This window comes from Heliangelus exortis, chromosome 5 (assembly GCF_036169615.1).
Source record: "Heliangelus exortis chromosome 5, bHelExo1.hap1, whole genome shotgun sequence".
NCBI lineage: Eukaryota > Metazoa > Chordata > Aves > Apodiformes > Trochilidae > Heliangelus > Heliangelus exortis.
The window spans coordinates 31,434,779-31,453,757 of NC_092426.1; the positions used below are offsets into that span (position 1 = coordinate 31,434,779).

Below are 18,979 nucleotides of genomic sequence, written 5' to 3' on the forward strand. Positions count from 1 at the left end.
GAGTATTTTACAGTATAAAATTAAATATTAGCACTATCTTGATATTTCTTCCTCTGCTATATGAGCAGCAGTAACTCTTGGTATGATGTATAGTCCAGGAATAAATTTTGAGTGAAATCTACAGAGAATAAGGTACAGGGAACAGAATTCACCTTTTATTTTTGAGCAATCTTTAACTGAGGTCTTATCCATCTTCTTGGTCCGTAAATGGAGAATTACAATTGTGAGATGATAAGTAACCTTTACTTATAATTTTACTGTCAGGATAAGTTGTTCCTGTTGGGATAAGAGGGTCTGCAGGTCTTAGGTCTGATCTTAGGTGTGCAGGTTTTTAATTTCAGAATTGAAATTCTGTCATACTGTGAAGCAGAGTTTCCAGACTCAGATGCACTTTGGAGCATCATTAAGTTTGGACCAAAAGTGTGCTGAAGAGGGAGTGATTGATTTGGTTTTTTCAGTATTATTAGTTTGCCTTCCAAAATAAAATTGCAGGAAAAAATTAAAATGTACATATTCTGATGGTAAAATAAACTTTAGGACTTCCTGTGGCATAGGAATTTCTTGTTCTAAAGAAGAAATCTGTAGAAATTTGCAATTATGTGGAAAGTGCACCAACAATCATAAACATCAGCTCTTTACCTGGTCTGTTACAGATGCCTGGTTTTACACCCATTTCACTGTCTCTAGTTTTATATTATGAGCTAATCTGTACTCAAATGACTACATTGCTGGAATTTTCTATTTTTGCTACTCACTGTCATCAGTGAGAATCCCACAGCAGCAGTTTGGGATAGTACAGGCTTTATACTTCCATAGCATGGGCTCTACTGCTCTCCCAGAAGAAAAAGATGGGAGAAAGACTAATTTTATGAGCAACTAGAAGTGAAAAAAGAGAAATAAATAATAATATTCATGTAATAATATTCAGATACTGACAATTCAGACCTCACTAAGCAGTATGTTATTTTGTGAAATACCAATGTTTTATGTGCATTTCTGTTTTCCTGAAAATCTAGCTTCTGACAAATCACTATGAGCAGTGCTGGAAATATTATTGTCTGCCTTCAGGAATGGGAAGCTATGGAATTGCAGCAGAAGAAGAATTACATTTAACAGAAAAGCTTTTCTGGGGAATATTTGATTCCTTGTCTCATAAGGTAATGGCTGTAATTCACATTACAGTATGGCCATAAAGGCATAACATTGATAATTTGATGTGCCAAGTGCAATTTTAACTTTTTTTTTTTTTTTTCACCTAATATGGGAGATATGACAATATATACTTTTAATGAAGTAACTTTCTAACGAAAAATTGAATGGTGAATCTTGAAAGACTCTCTCCAAACTAATGAAATGTGAATATTTTTTTTATCTATACTTGTATAACGTTACACTAATAATGAGGCAGATTGCTTGCTGCAATAACAAGTCAGTGTTGTCTCCCCTCATATCCTGAGCTCTACTGAACTTCTTACTGACATAAAATTAAGTTTAAGAAATGTACTTACATGCTTCTCAAATTGGTAGCACAGTAAATTTATATTGCCTGTTTTCAAACTGACACTTGTATTTTGTTTGATTTCTGGCCATTGTCCAGCTTAAGAAATATGAGGCAACATTCTTAGAAATAAACATTTTTCCATTTTCCTGTTCCTGAGTGTGGTCTTGGGGTTTTCTCACTAGCTTTTTTTTCTCTGAGTAAGCAAAAGTTACATTTCTCATAGGAGGAATGCCTTATTGTACTTAATTGTATTATGGGACAACAACAATTGTTTTCATTGCATCTTACTGAATTTATGATTGAGTTCTAATCAAATGGTGTAGATGATTGCTCCTCCAGGCACTCTGAGTAATTTGGAAATTAACATGGTCACTGCATTATTCTAGAATGTTTTTAAAACTTTTTAAAATTAGTTTTATTGACATTTTCTGCAGTTAAAAATGCAAAGTGCCAGAAGGGCCTAACAATTAAGTATTTTCATTTAATGCATCTTAGTTTTTTTTCTGATAAATGAATGTGATGTTTTTCTGCCAATGCTGGTGGCCTTCTCTAATAGCATTTTCATTTTCCTGTAAATGGCTGTTAGTGCAATGAAAGGAGAGTTGTATAAATCTGCTGAGCTACAGGAATCTCCATTATTCTGTTTTGTATGGAGATATTTAGAGATTTGGAGATTTGGTATATTCATGCCTTCCAATTGTTTATTGGAAGCAATATAACCCCGTATCTCACTTCTTTTGTTTGTGTCATTCACACTAAAGAATGTTGCAATAAAAATTAGAGAAAGCTAAAGCCTCAAAATTGTAGGCATTCTGTTTGTTGTGATATCACTATGTAATTTTATCAGCACCTATTTTTGATGGACCTCGAGAGTCTTCTTCAGCATTCTCTTGACACAAAGTGGTCATTCAGCTTTATAGCAGCATATAGTCTTTCCATTTTTAACAATGAATCAAGAGAAGCATTTTTTTCAGTGTAAATTTTTTTTTCATATAAATGCTTGATTGATGCCTGTATTGTAAAATCAAAAAGAAACCCATGCTATCTGGGTAAACTTTTAATATATAATGATAATAGCATCAAACTCTTGCACTGTAATTTTCATCAGTAGATCTTAAAACCTTTTAAAGCTATATTGTTATGCCCATTTTACAGATGGGGAATACGAAAGAGAAGTGATTTTTTTTTTTTTATAAACATTTGCAAATGTTTATTGAAAGCTGGAAGGAGAGCTCTGGCCTGCAGCCATCTGCTGCTGCTTCCCCTAGATTGTTTTATATAAATTGGTGTGATAGGATTGACTAAAAACCAATTGTAAAACAATTGTAAATCACAATTTCATTTAATCAGCATGATTCAGACTGAAATAGATTAGGGGAAAGGTGGCAGAAATGCCAATTGCTTCCACAGATAAGAATATGCCAATTTAGAACCAAGACAGTATTTTATAGATGATTGTACTTCTCTAACTAGGCAAACAGCACTTGACCCCTTCCTGTGTAGTCTTTAATGGCCCAAAGAAAGCTTGGGAGACACAGTTGTACTGTATACACTTTTCAAGTGTCAGCATATTTCTAGAGTAGTCTTAAAAATGCATGAAATTGATACCGAGAAAAAGAGATATCATGCAGCAATAATTTTGCTCTATGCCTAATTTTTAAATGCGCTTTTCTGATTGCTTGCATCTTCTAATATTTGCACATATGGCTGCTTGGTTTCACTAACATTTTGCATGTTTTTCTATTGGATTTTCCAACCAGTTCCTATCTCTCCTGCAGAAGTATGATCCAGAGCTCTTTCGAATGGCTTTACCTTGTCTAAGTGCTATAGCAGGTGCCTTGCCCCCTGATTATTTAGATATACGAATTAAGTCAACTTTGGAAAAGCAGACTTCACTGGATCCAGAAGGAAATTTTGATCCTAAACCTGTCAGCACAACAAAGTGAGTCGTATGAATCAGTGATTTCCTTTCCTTAAATATTTTTATGCTATTCCTTAGCAACATGTTTTTCTCCTCTGTAGGAGGAACTGTCTAGTGCTTGACTTTTTAATGGTATTAGTACCTTTCAGAGGCAGTGTAGGGATTTTTGCTTTCTCCTGCCAAATACTTCACTGTAACATATCCTGTTTACCAGACATAAAACATATTGTTCTCAGCACTGTACAGATCTTAAATATTTCTATGTGATACCTGCAGAATATGATATGAAATTCTATGCTAATTATGTACCTGTTACTGAATAGTTCAAATGTTTGGGATATATACACCTTTAATATATTAGATGCTGTCACTTTTTTAGAGTGTGCCTATGACAAATAATGTAAGATTATTAAAATCTGGCAAATAATGTAAGATTATTAAAATCTGGCAAGTGATTTAAGTGGCCTATTACCCATTTTTTTAAAAATATTAATTTAGTTTTGAGATTTGGTCTGTAGCAAGCTGATGAAGCAAAATAAGCAGATCATGTGTGATGATTTAAAAAAAAAAAGTGGCATTCTTAGTAATCTTGTGCTTTTAAAATACAGATTTTCAGTGCTTTTATATTTAACTTGCTGTTAAAGTCTTACCTCTCCAATCATTATGCAATTTGAAATACCCTTACTAATATTATCCTACATTAGGAATTACCAAGGAAAATGCTTGTAGATTATGGTGAAGGGTATTTGTTTGTTTGTTTTCTGGTAATTTCAGTTACTAATAAGTGCAATTGTTACATATTTGAAGATTCTCTGTAAGTGCCATTATAGCTCTACTTTGGTTGGCATTTCTTCTAAAGTAAATGGAATTGCAAAGGCAAATATCTTCATCTGGAAGTGAAGCAATTGGATTAATGCTATATTATAATGAACCTTTTTCAGAAATCAGACTGTAGTACTTTATGACTGAATGACCATATTTCCCTTCATTAACAGCCTTGTACTTCCTGAAAAGTTGGAGTATATTGTCAGCAAGTATGCTGAGCATTCCCATGATAAATGGGCCTTTGATAAGGTAGGAATTATTTTAAGACTGGCAACTGTCAGAAAATGACTGGTAAAGGACTAGTGGAAGAAAACTTGTGCTAAAGAAAATGCATTCAAATGTATCACTTTTTCAAAGTGGCCAGAATTTTCTTAGGACAAAGATTTCAGGCAGAAGAAAAAGTACTTTGTTTTCTCGGGTTTTGGGTTATTTTGGTTTGTTAGTTAGTTGAGTTTGGTTTTGTTTGTCTTTTAAACAGTAGGATTATATAGAATTTAGCTTCATTCTGCCTGGTATTTATGTTTTTTTGACTGACAGTCAGAGAGAGAATTTTATTTCAGCAGCTCTGTGATTTAGGAGAGTGTCTTTCTAGTTCAGAAAATATAGTTATAGCTTTTCTTTCTTTTTAGCTTTAAAAAGCTAAACGCACTGATTTCTTCTACTATTTTTCAAGTGCTTTGTCACTGTACTGATTCTGTTTCACTACTTCAGAAAAGCTATAAGAGAAGACAGTGTATTCTAAGTGATTTTTGATCCTTTTGAAATTACAGTGAAATATTTAATAAAGCCCTTTTTAGTGATACATTTTACAAGTAAATTTTAATAATCTTAAATAGGCTTATAGTTAAATTTGAGGAAAATGAAGTTTGATGGAGTTGTTGAAGTTTCTTATGACTATGTTGTGATAATTCTTAATAAATTAATAGCAATTTAATGGAACAGTTATACCAAAATAACAATCTGATGCTGGGTAGATCCAGGTATGCAGAATAAAATAAGAGATGTGCAAAAAATAAATTTCAGTTACCACTTTTTAAGGTAACGGATTCCTTAAAGTTACTTTTTTTAGTGTTTGACCTAGTAACATTGCAATTTTTTCCCTGTGTTGCCTCCCAGAGAAGAGATGCTTTTTTTACCCTAACCACTTTTTAGCTTAACCTCCTAATAATGCAGGAGTCTGAAAGGGGCCAATGTATTTTAGGCTCAGAACTGGGTGCATGAGCCTACTATTCATAGATGGCATCTTGTCTGGCTGGGCCACGTTGTATTTTAGTGGATCTACAAATTTCTTTGGCACTGTGTATCTATTGAAGTAGATAAGAAATCCACTATAACAAACTAAACTGGCCAGTTTGCCATTCTATGTTGTTCTTATTTCAGTATATATATTTTTTCAGACTAATAGTGGATGGAAATACGGAGTTTCACTGGATGAAAATACAAAGACTCACCCATTAATAAGACCTTTCAAAACTTTAAATGAAAAGGTAAGAGAGGAAATTTCAGCAGCATTAATACAAAGTAGATTGGTCTGTGTGACTTTAAAAATTCATTTCAAATATATCCTACAAAAGGAAGAGAAACAAACTACTCTTAACTGTAAGAATTCTAGCAAGGTCTGTATGCTAAACTGGCTTTCATTTAATCTTACAGTCTTGTATAATTTGCTTGGTTAGGCAGTCTTTATTGGCCAATTTGTATTCATAGTACTGATAGCACAGAATTTTCAGACCTTCATGGATGAGGAATGACTGGCAGCAATTCTTGGATTTTAGGTAAAGTGTAATTTAACATATCTGAAGACAATTTCGTCTCCAAGAAAGACTGTAGGAAAAATTTAAATAAAGCATTAGAGATGCTTCAGTTGAAAATAGGGATAAACATTTAAACTATTTTGAATGCATTTTTTGTTTTAATTTCTTGATGAGGCATAAATGTCTTCTAGTTGTTAGAACAGTGAACTGAACTTGAATTTTCTTGCATATTTCTGCAGTGATCCAGTAGGTGATTAAAATAAGTCAAATACTTTTGTCCCTCTTCTCCATGGTTTAGTGCTGGGCTGGCAACAGGTTCTGCAACAACTGACAGATGCTCTCTATTAACCTGTCTCCCTTCCTGGAAGGGCAAAGGAGAGGGAATAGGGGAGAGAGACTTCTGGGTTGGAAACTAAACTACACAGCTTTATTGAAACAGTAACAATTATTTAATAGATAAATAATTAAATAAATAAACACACACACAAGTATCTTGCAGATATATTAACCCAATATTTTACTCTCCTCAATAATGCTCACATCACCACCAAGGCTGCAGGGCAGCCCTGGTAAAGTTTCTGGAATCAGCAGCAGAAGAGAGATTGATGCAGGAGTGCATGGATTCAGGAACACGTGGACTAGGATCAAAGGCAGACAAATGGATTAAGTCCTCTCAGGACATCAGTCACAGATAAACAGAGTTTGACCCTTGTGATCCCTCAGGTCCCCAGCAGAGTGCAACTATTAAAAGAGATTTAACCTAACAGTAAAACTACCAGAAAGAAAAATGGTTCTATCCTGGCACAAACTAAGACACTTCTTGAACTTGCTTTTCATGTTCAGAAAATAGAGATGAAAATAATTAGTATGGTTTCAAAAGATTTAATTTCCCAAGGTTTTTAAATGGCTTTGAAATCTTAGGAAAGAAGCTGGAGAATTGTTGGTTGAGTTGTTATTAAAGCAGTTCAAGGAGAAATATTCTGAATTATCTCGGATTAAAATTTTTAAATCTAAAATTTATTTTTTTCCTTAAAAGCTGTCATGTTATGTAGCTGTTATAAACAGTCTTGTTTATGGCAAGAGCTGAAATACTTTTATTAGGTGGATTTGAGAAGTCTTAACATGACATACACGGCATTGTCTTTTTCACAAATATTCAGGTTTTCTATAGCACTTTTACTATTCAAAGAAGTGTTGAAATATAGGTTGTTCCCTATTTTTTTTTTTATTGGTGGCTGTGAGTATATAGAGAGGTCTATAGACCAGTAGTTTTTTGTATCTGTCAATGTAAATGTAGGAAGACTAAAAAAAAAGGCCTCATACTGATGCATTCAAATGTACATACTCACCTAACTAATTTCATAGCACTTGTAGTTCCATCAGTTTTTCATTATTTTGGGCTGGAGGAATCAATGAATAAATTTCCAGATGCAAACTACATCACTGTGCCAGAGCTCACTTGAGTGCTGGTACTTTGTAACATATACCCCAGCAATAAATGCCTCTAAGAACAAAACCAAGAATAAGTATTTTAAAGCTTTTTCATGTAAAAAGAACTTTATTGTGTCTTCAGATACAATATGCAGGTTTTGTTTGTTGTTATGGCATAAGAGAATTTATAAGGTTAGACAGAATCTCTTACTGAGCTTTTGCTACTTGCTAAATGGAGAGAATTTTTCCCTTATTTTCTTTAAAGGAAAAAGAAATCTATCGTTGGCCTGCCAGAGAATCACTGAAAACCATGCTGGCCATGGGATGGAGCCTGGAGAGGACTAAGGAAGGAGGAGAAGCAATGGTGCATCAGCGGGAAAACGAAAAGCTCCGCAACGTATCCCAGTCTGGCCAAGTAAGGTGGAATTGCTTAAATTTGGAAACCAAAAAGCTTGTTTGTTAATTCACTGAGAAATTATACAAGATTATGTTAATTTTGTATTCTTTTAAAGGAAAATAAACTTCTAATGTTAGAATTCTGAGACTGGAATTCATGGTAATATAGTAAAAACTGAGCAGTAACACTAAGGAAGAGATGGCAAAAAGACAACAGCTTTTAAGACAGTAAGGCTCTCACAGACCATATCTATTTATTTTCTCAGAAGATCTGAAGTGAGTTTTCATATAGTAATTCAATGGATACATGGCTAGTGTTTAAGGCTTTTTATCTTATAATAAATAAATTAATTTTCTTTCTTTGGTGAAACAGAAGAGCCTATAATGATGAACGACAAGATTTTGCATTTAATATTTTTTGTTAAATCTATCTGCAGATAATTCTATAGTACCTAGCATTTTGATGTGGCATCTTTTTTTTCATTTATAGTTTTTGTAATAGCCTCTTAAGACTGCTGTTCAATACATCAGTGTTTCAGAGTAGGGACAGCTGTTTACAGCTGTGGTAGGTGTTGGGGAATTTTTTCTTATACTCCTTGAGGTGAATTAAAGACATATTTGCCCTTAAATATTGTGATATTTTATGAGCACTGCATAGGGCAGAGTCCTACCACCATAAATAGTTCTGCAAAGATTGTGGATAGGTGTCGTGAAGCTGATTTCTTGTTGTACTTGCAGCAGGTGAGCATCAGCTTCAGGCACCTTAAGCTTGTGCTGGGTCCATTCAGCATCAGTTTTGCATAACAAAAGTGGCCCCTGAGCACTCGGTTACAGGACCATACTGTTTCACTCCCTTACAGGGAGGCCTTCTGTCTCTCATACCTCTCCTTACAGCCAGATAATCCTGTTCTGCAGTTGGGCCTTCCTGCCCAAGATGAAAACATGATTAAGTAGAGGATTTCGGCGTATGTTTAACTTCAGTATATGATATAGCAACCTCATCTAGTGGGAGGTATCCCTGCCCATGGCATGGGGGTTGGAACTAGATGATCTTAAATGTCCCTTCCAATCCAAAAAATTCTATGATTGGAATCACTGATATATACGTGATTGTTCACATTTAATATGTGCCTACTAGGTTTGTTACACTTGAGCTTTCACTCTTTAAACATGTAAAGACTTCATAAATATATCACACTTCTCATTTTTTTCAACTGTTAATTCCACGAGACAATAACCTATTTCAATTTTTTGTTGTGATGTATTGTCTTTTGTATATGATTCATTCAGGCTGTTGCCAACCCATTCTATCATGTTCTGAAGGCACATCTTTTATGCCTTATAGCTGATCTCCTCTCTTAGACTGAAAAGCACAGTTCTTATCAGATTGCCATCTGTTGCAAATAGAGAGATGTAACTATCTGTGGCAACCTCCTTTATTCCACCTCAGATGTATTCTGTTAATCATCCTGTCTGTCATCAGATCATTGCAAAACAAAGAGTGAAGACAGTTTCTACAATAAAGTTTAAATATATGAATGGTGTAACTTCAATCAGGTCAACAACAGAGATGTTGTAGCTGAGTATTTGATTCATCTATCTGAAAAAAATTTTCTTTTTTTCCTGCAGGGAAATGGATATAGTCCAGCACCACTTGATCTCTCTAATGTGGTGCTTTCTAGGGAGCTTCAGGTTTGTATTTGTCTTTTGCATATGGTATGCTGGAAGGAATAAATTTCTTTTTAATTATTATTAATGAGTTGAATTTTTTCATGTTTTATGAGAGTGACTATGGCTGTGATATCTGTTGTATAAAAGTGCCTGGTGTACTATTCACAGATTTAAAGAAGAGATTTCTACTGTTTATCCCACTGGTGCTCCCTGAGTTCTTAGAAATAGTTATGAAGCTATGAAAGGGGCTGTAAACAGGATGTGATATCTGTGTGTCCTGTGCCTGTACTGACTTCAAATAACAGCAAGATGTGAAAATGGCACTTCACTGTTATGTTTCTCTGCCACAAAAGTGTAGAATTTACTCAAGACTGTAAAACTATTTAGAATTATGGAATTTTTAGTTGTTATCTTTTAATGTTCCATCTTTTTTTTTTTTTTTTTTTTTCTGATGGTAATGTAGGGAATGGTTGAAGTAATGGCAGAAAACTACCATAATATATGGGCTAAAAAGAAGAAAATGGAATTGGAAAGCAAAGGTAAGTCAGAATCCCACAAGTCACAAAAAAGACAAGGAAAATGAGGAAGAAGAAACGATCAGGGGAAGAGAGTGTAAGGCAATCAAAACTGAATAGTTCTTTTTTGCACTTGAAGCAAAATAAACCTCAGAGTACAAAAACTTACAGTTTTTTCAACTTACTAAAGGTGGAGGTAGTCATCCATTATTGGTACCTTATGACACACTGACAGCCAAGGAAAAATTACGGGACCGGGACAAGGCACAAGAGCTGTTTAAATTTCTTCAAGTCAATGGTATTATTATATCTCGGTAAGTTGCATGTTTTGTTTTGTTTTTTTTTTAGATACTTACTTACAATCTGTGCACAAACCATTACGATCATCCCTATCTCACTGCATTCTGTTAATTATCAGCATAACATATTTGGCATTTCTTCTGTAAATCAGGGTCCTTTCTATGGTCACAGAGATGCTCTTCTGAAATCATGTAGATAAGTAACTTTTTTACTTACAAACACCTGAGCACATAAGAAACTACAGTTTTGCTGGTATTCAGTATTTTTGTAAATTAGACTTCACTGATGAGGAAATTTTTTTTGTATGTGCATAGAGTCAGGTCTTGCTTATTTTCATTTTTTTCTGCTTTTCAGGTCTCTGTCTCTAATGAAAGCATACACAGAAAGTTAGTCAAATTGATGATTAGGATCTACAAAAAATAACTTAGCTCCAACAGTTAATAACATTTCTTAGGATTTTAGAAGACAGCTCTGAATATTCATTTCTGTGTAACCCACATATGTAGGCTCTCAGTCTGAAACCAAAATGTTTGTGTGCTGCTAAATATTTTTAAATCCTCCATAGTCACGTTAGAGCCACTGAATAAGAACAGCAGATCTAGCTCCTTCAAGTGAATGCAAATGTAGTTTCTTTGCAACAGCAATGGAATAACTCAGATATTAGTTTTAATATCTCTTTGCAGCAGCATCCACTTGGGTTAGGAAGACAGTGTTTTCAGTGTTAACTAATGGAACAAGTCAACTTGAAAAAGCCTGTTTAAACTCTACAGTATGGACAAAGAGTTGGCAGTAATTGTGTCAGGGTGAATCAAGATTACCCTCGTATCAATGTTTTCTTCAGATGAATATATGCATATTTTAAGTATACATAAAATCTTTTAAGCACTGAATGCAATTATCATATTTCCAGAATGTCATTTTTAAAAACATTGGACTAATCATTAAACCATGAAATTCTTTATAATTGGAAACATATAGGCGGCACAGTGTATGTACTTATATATACCATCTGCTTCTGGTTTGGTTTTTTACTTCTCTTTCTTTCTTGAGAACAGTTTTGAAGCACTTTTGCATGTTTATGACATTCAGATGAAACTATCGTGCCTTACATGAGCATATATTAGAAATCACATGGTATTTTGTTAAACATCTCTAAACCTCTACATGTTCTTTTGAGGTTGCCTTTGTTATTTAACAGAACTACCAATGTCTTTCAATATTTAGGAAAGGAAATGTAATCTCTTAGCAACCATGACTTACTATTGATACAGAAAGAGAACACTTACAGTGATCTCACTGAAAATGCAGAAAAATATAGTTGCATTATTGTCTGTGAAAGTGAGGCAGAAGATACCTGTTAACTGTGAATAGCTGTGAATATATTCCAAATAATTTAATGGCACTTGATATATCAATTAATAGGAGGTCATAAAATATATAAGCTAGGACTCTTTAGATAGAATTTTTATATTATTTCTTTCTAAATGAAACTGTAAGGTTTAAACTGTAAGTTTAAAGTAGTTTTATGCTTATGTCTAAGATGAGTTTGCTTAGTTCCCTGGTTCTTTCCTCTCAGACTTTAACCATTCCTCTCCTCTTACACATGCTCTGACATTGTCAAGAACATATTCTTAAGATTAGATGTTTTTGTTAACATTTCTGCTGCATTAACCTTCTTTTTTGCTTGGATCCACCTCATATACATGTTTCAGCTCTTAATCTAATCTTCCATTTATTGTCCCCAATTTACTTTCACACCAGTGCTAAGGAACCCGAGGACAAATTATCATTTCCTTTATACCACAGCAGTGATCTGAAAATCTAGCAACTTTCCTGCTTTCCTGTTCCATTCTGTCTTTCCCTCAGTGCCACAAGGTGCCAGTTCCTCACTTCTCTACTTCTGACACACTGTTCAACCCCTCTGTAGTGTCTGCATCTCCTTTAGCCAGATCATTTTCTCTAATTGATAAAGGGAGAGTCTTCCTACTGACTGCTATCTGCAAAATCTGTACAGACACAAATGAAGCAGCCATTATGTGTAACCAGAGTTTTCCCTTAATGTTACTCAGTTACTTCCTCACTTGCAAACCTGTTGTATGTCCTGGGTGTAGGCAACCATCTATCAACTGAAAATCTCAAGTATAGTTTAGTCCTCTTAATGCTGGAATAAAGACTCTGAAGAAGTTTCAAATCTGTAGTTATGTGACTTCAAAACAGAAAAGAAAAAAATCCCTGTTCATGTTCTGAATGATGACTGCATCCTTAGCAATTTTGTGGAATCAACCCTTAGCAATTTTTGGAGAGTTTGTCTGCCTTTCAGAGGAACTTTGATGGACTAGAGCAATGGGCTGACAAAACTCATGAGTTTGAGCAAAGGTAAATTCAAAGTCCTGTACTTGTGTTAGAATAACCCTAGGAATAGGAAGATTGAGCCTTAAAATATCTATGCAGAAAAGCACTTTGAATTCTGTGATCTGAACGTGAATCAGGAGTGTGTCCTGATGATGAAGGCTGACTGCATACTAGGCTCTATCACTAAGTGTAGTCTGCAGGTCAATGCAGGTTATTTTTTCCCCTTTCCCTTTTGGGATGATGAGTATGTTGTCCAGTTTTAATTCACCAGTGATAAAGAAATCATTGACAATAATTAAGCAAGTGATCACCAATATACTATGGGGGGTGGCATGCATGTCATGCTAGGACAGACAGAAGAGAGGCTTGATTTCTTTGGTATACTGAAATTTTTGTATAATTCTGTAGGATTCATGGGTGCACCAGTCCTCATTTAGGTCATGAATTTATCTCAAAGGAGAAATAATAGATGCCTCTTTAGAAGTATACTGTTGAAATTTTTCAAATAGTTCAAGTAGCATAGTAGATTGATTGTTATTTGCATTTAGGTTTTCATTTTGTAACTTAAGTCATTTTGACTTCAGTCTTTCATAAAATTTAATGACAAAGATGAAGTTTTATAGTGAATTATGAAATGTAGTACTAAGTACTGATTTTCTAAAGCTGTAATTGCTGACTTCCTAAACATTAGGCAATTTAATCTGCCAGTGGTAGATTGAGTGGCCAATGCATTATTTTGTTTGATTTAAATGTGCCATGGCTTCTTTTGTACAGTAGCTTTCTGAAATTCTTGCCCTATCTATATAATTTTTTTTGATATTTGAATGCAAAGCTATTTGTACCTCTTAGAGAAACAGGAACCACTTTTAACATTTCTTTCTAAGTTGTTGATAACTAAAAGATGGTATGAAAGGTCATTTTCTCCTTCTTATGAAAATGTACCATTATTAAAAATAGTAATGACTGGCATGCTTCAGAGTACTGTCATTTTCTGTACTACTGTCATCATCAGTGCTGTTTATCTCAATGCCTTCTAAAACAGGGGACTGAATGAAATGGAGTTGGATGCTTCATCTATGGAAAAGAGGTTTGCCTTTAAGTTTCTGAAGAAAATTTTGAAGTATGTTGATTCTGCTCAAGAGTTCATTGCACATTTGGGTAAGATGCAGATTTTATTTTGAAAATCATTTAAATTATTGATTGGGATTGATACATTTAAATGTGTAGAAAATGTTATTTTTATTAATATGAGAAACTTAAATTGCGCCTTTTAATTTGCAGATTCAACTCTTGGACACCTATAACTAGCTAAACTGTTTCTGCTGTTCTGTTTGTATTTCAACAAAACTAAGTTTGCAAGGCCATATCAAAGATTTTGTGTTATTTTTTATTTTTATCTATATATATAGTTATTTATTTATTATTAGACAACTTCTTTGTCATGTCTGCCTTGATTGTATCCCTGCAGAAGCAATTGTAACCAGTGGAAAAACTGAAAAATCACCACATGAACAAGAAATCAAATTCTTTGCCAAAGTGAGTGATTTATCATTTCAGAGAAGGTACATATACATTCCATTATGCAGAACATGGAAATTTGTAATGTTAGGCTGCTTTTCAGGTAATAGAAATATATCTTTCCTATTTTTTTCATGGTAAGTAATCTCTTAAATGATGTTAAATAGTATTTCAAAATATCTTCAAAATATTTCAATATATTGGCAGGATTCAAGTATTTAAAAGTATTTCAGCATCCCTGTTTCTACATGAGAAAATGTAGAAATCACAAGGCAGCTCATTTACTACATGAAACTGAATTCTGTCACTGAATATGTAACTATTTCTGAAAATTCTTGCCTCTTTACACTGATGAAGTGCTTAGTATCATTTAATTAACTGGAAGAACTATTACTGTTCATGGTAATGTCATACACCTTTGTATACATAATAACAAAAAAGTTGGTAATAATTAGATTTGAAGTAAGGAACATTTAAGATTTAATTTAGGGCCTTAAAAAAAAAACAACCAAAAATCATCCCTCTGCCTTATGTGAACAGTGGAGATGAAGGGTCCTTTTAGTTCAGTGATATTTGTCAATGGTGAATGTGAGAAGAATAAGTCTGCAATATAAGATAGACCTTTTTGACTCATTATAAGACTTAAGGTTTAAATTTATATGATTTTTTTTTTGTCTGACACAAGAAAATACAGCTTCTAAAATTCTTTGAATGACCCTTGGCCAATTAAAGCATTTTTGTTACATAAACTATTGTGGTCTGTGAAAAATACATTTTGTTTCTGTATTTCTTAGGTTCTTTTACCGTTAGTGGATCAGTACTTTTCAAATCACTGCCTCTACTTCCTGTCTTCTCCAACAAAAACACTTAGTAGCAGTGGCTATGCATCAAATAAGGAAAAAGAAATGGTAGCAAGGTAAGCAGAAAATTAAGAATATAAACAGGAGGGTTGTCTATGGATAAGTAAAGGTCGCCTCTCAAGTTACAGAGAAAGATAATTAAAGAGTTCAGTTTCCTCATGAAAAGTGAACTGTTTATTCTGTATCAGAACAGCATTCTGTATCATGAAAGTTTATTCTGTATCAGAACAGCAGTAGCTGAACGGAATTCCTCATTTGAGTGTTCCTTAAGATACAATTAAAAAATTGAGTATATATATTATATATAATTGTGGATGATAACATAAACATTAATAAATTAATCTGTGAGCAAATTAATCTGTGAACTTCCCATATTACATTTTTCAGTTTATCTTCCAAATTAGTTTTAGATTTTTCTAAATAGCTACTGCCCCTTCGTTTCCATCTTCTAGGTGGTTGATAGTCCTTATTTAGCAGTTGCCTGTAGGAGTGAGTGAGTGGTAAATCCCTAAGATTCTGCTCTTCTTAGCTTTCAGGTACAATATGTACAAATACACAAGATAGTCCTCCAGTAGCTGGGGAAGTAAGTTCAAACTCAGTAGGACAAAAATTTCATTTGAATTTCGCGCTGTTTCTTTGAATACTCCTACTACTACCCTAAAAGTCAGTCAAGTCAGCTTAATGAAGCTAGAAAGATGCTTAGCAGGGTTGTACAAAACACCTTTACAAAGGCATATGAATGAAGTTTGATTTCTACCCTCCATATCTGCTACTAAAAATTCAGATATATCTGAAAATTATTTGTCTATTTGGCATTAAGAAAGGTGACTATCAATTATTCTCATCTCATAGGAAGTAGAGTCTTTCCTTACTGTTGCAAGAATAACAAAGACAATCTGTTGTTAGTAAGAGACCGTGTTAGCTCCTAAGGTATATCTGCTTCATTTTCTAATATCCTCATTCTGTTCCTAAAGTATAGCTCAGATGTTTTCAGAAGTTAAAGTAACCTCATTAATCTTTTGATTTGGTGGCTTTTTCCTTGCTCTTAATTATCTTATTATTTTGACAAACAGGTTAGAGGTGTAAATTTCTGACATAGGTGCCAGAAGCTCTTCTGTTCTGTATGTATTGCAGGGTTAATCTTATCATCCTCAGTGGCTAAATACAGATTGATTTATTTATTTGCAAAGGATATCCTCACAAATTGTTTTAAATAGTATGAAGATTTGTAGCATTTGTTTCCTAAAGAGTGCCAAGTAAAACATTAAAATGTTACTCATCTTTTCTTGTTCTTTTAAAAAGATTATCTTAATCAGAAATAATATCCATAAAAAATGACTCACCCATATAATATGCAATTGTTGGAAAATACTGTAATCAAAACTTTCACATTTTGTGTCATCTTTGAAGTAGTGTAGCTTAGGAAGTTAGATAATTCAGAAGCTCAGAAACTTAAATAATTCAAAAGCTTCAAAAAGTTATTGTCCTTAATGTAGTTATTTTACTGACTGTTATCATCATGTATGATTCAAAATACTCTTTCCAGGAACTATGCTGTGCTTTCTTTTTCATATTCCTACTTCTCTTTACCTCATTTTCTAAACAAATCTTTAATCTTTGTCTTGCATTGTGTTGCTCTTTCTGTTCTTTTTCTGTTTTAGCCTGTTCTGCAAATTAGCTGCTCTTGTTAGACATAGGATCTCACTTTTTGGTAAGTTGCTAAGAAAGATCTTGATGAAGTTTAAAAAGTAAAGAATGTATAAACATTGCTTCTATCTTACATGAAGCATTTCACAAGCTATAGGCAAAATTCTATAAAATGATGCATAATATTCCAGTACAATTAGTGAGTGCATTAAATATGGCTCTGAAGCTAAGAGTTAATAGAATATGTAAAGTGTCAGAGCAGGAAAATACAGCAACTTCTAGGGTTTTCATAATCCTTTAAATGAAATCTCAAGCCTTTGCAGTTACTTCTAGCTTTACAGAACTCATCTTACACCAATTATTTTTGGTTTCACTCATCCAGTTGTTGGACCCAGTAGGGTGAATTTCTCAATAGACATGCGGGATATAGGAGAAAAATAACCTATCTTTCTCAAAGGTATTGATAAGAAAACTATGAAAGAAATGTAGATACTACAAGATACAAAGTTCAGAATGTTGCAGGGTCAAATGAGCCATAAGTAGACACTTTATTCTTTTTTATTTCTTAACTGGAAATGGACTTCAGAAATTGAAAGTTAGTTTTAGAACCAGGCCAGATCTCCCTCCATTGATCTAAGGTGGGAGACTAATCTCATGCCTTTTTTAACCTGTGCATCTACAGGGACATTTTTTATTATTAGATTATCCTACAATTATACTACAACTTTCTATGGTTTTGTGCTCTCACCGTATCTCTTTCTAACCAGGTAGTGATTCTGCTACAATGGTGAACTGCTTGCACATCTTAGCTCAGTCTCTTGACACAAGGTAAGTTTGCAACCTCTGTGCCAACTACAAAGTGTGTAGGAATCACAGCTTTTCATGACAAGTTGGATTATTTCTGTATTTTTCTTTTGTTGTCATTAATGATATTAACAGCATCATTAGTTCAGATCTTAAGTAAAGGGTTTAATTTATATTTCTCTATTTAACGCCTGTTGAAACATGGAAAACTTGTGTCATCCTTTCCAAACACATTTGTGGACTGTTTTGGAGAATGTAAATCACATGAACTTTGGAATTGCAATTCAGTTAATACCTACTGAGACAATTTAGTGCATATTGGAAAAAATGGCATTAGAAGTATACAGAATATATTGATAAGTGGGCATAATTCCATTTGCTGACTTTTCCAGTTTACCATTAAAATACTTATGTAGATTAAAAGACAGGCCAGGGTAGTTTTCTAACTTTAGTATTTTCTGGCCTGGTTATGTTGTGCAGCTGCCTGACAATGAACCCATGAACAGCAATATAGGAAAGCTTCATTAAGAGGCTGGAGAAGAGTGCCAAAATATTAAGGAATATGATTGTGTTGCTGTTGTTGCAGTTGCATTTTCTGGATATCAGGTGCTTTGAAGAAAGAAGCATTTATCCTGACTTGGATACTGAGTTACTGTGGCTTCAGTAAAAATTTAGGAATTAAGACTTATTTTTCCTGAAGATAATGTACAAAGCAACTTTCTCACCACCTATGATGATTACTTAGAAGGCAAAAAAACTGGGGGAAGCAAGCTCTTTTTAGCTATGATTTTTTATGAAATACAAATGTTAGTTGTGAACTAACTGCTGCGAGCTGTGACTGTCATTTTCAGTTCCTAATGAAAAGTACATTGATACATGTGTGCATCTTCAAAGACTGATAAGTGTAGAAAACATATATCCATTCATATGTATAACTTCTAAAAATCAACAAATATACAAAGAAGCTTTGTATATTTCCCTTACTATTTTTCAGAACTGTTATGAAATCAGGATCTGAGCTTGTTAAAGCTGGATTGCGTGGCTTTTTTGAAAATGCGGCTGAAGACCTGGAAAAAACTTCAGAAAATCTTAAACTTGGAAAATTTACCCATTCACGAACACAAATGAAGGGTGTTTCACAGAATATCAATTATACTACAGTAGCACTGTTACCAATCTTGACATCAATTTTTGAACATATTTCACAGCATCAGTTTGGAATTGATTTACTTTGTAAGTCTTTTTTTTGTTGTTTTGAGGTTTATTGTGTTATTATAATACAATCAATTTTCAGTAATGATTGCATTTATTCAAAGGATGAAATTCTGTTTACATTCACACACACATTCCCAGAATTAAACCTGATATTAGCTGCATAGCACTGTATTTCTGTTGAATATTAGAAAATAATATTCAGTGAGCTTCAAGTAAGTTATGTACAATATTTCTTCTAACATTGAGAGAAACTAAATATTCTTTCACCA

General features: G+C 33.7%; 1 protein-coding gene across 1 annotated transcript in view; it reads left to right on the top strand.

The window, feature by feature from the left end:
- Window positions 1–18,979, top strand: part of RYR3 (ryanodine receptor 3) — a 209,492-nt gene that overhangs the window by 134,744 nt on the left and 55,769 nt on the right. The window contains exons 50-63 of the mRNA XM_071744346.1: window positions 1,017–1,157; window positions 3,280–3,443; window positions 4,418–4,496; window positions 5,645–5,734; window positions 7,698–7,847; window positions 9,458–9,520; window positions 9,963–10,038; window positions 10,205–10,328; window positions 13,709–13,824; window positions 14,135–14,202; window positions 14,979–15,100; window positions 16,706–16,755; window positions 17,459–17,519; window positions 18,490–18,728. Of these exons, the coding sequence (XP_071600447.1) occupies window positions 1,017–1,157; window positions 3,280–3,443; window positions 4,418–4,496; window positions 5,645–5,734; window positions 7,698–7,847; window positions 9,458–9,520; window positions 9,963–10,038; window positions 10,205–10,328; window positions 13,709–13,824; window positions 14,135–14,202; window positions 14,979–15,100; window positions 16,706–16,755; window positions 17,459–17,519; window positions 18,490–18,728 (1,543 nt within the window). The remainder of the gene's footprint in view (window positions 1–1,016; window positions 1,158–3,279; window positions 3,444–4,417; window positions 4,497–5,644; window positions 5,735–7,697; window positions 7,848–9,457; window positions 9,521–9,962; window positions 10,039–10,204; window positions 10,329–13,708; window positions 13,825–14,134; window positions 14,203–14,978; window positions 15,101–16,705; window positions 16,756–17,458; window positions 17,520–18,489; window positions 18,729–18,979) is intronic.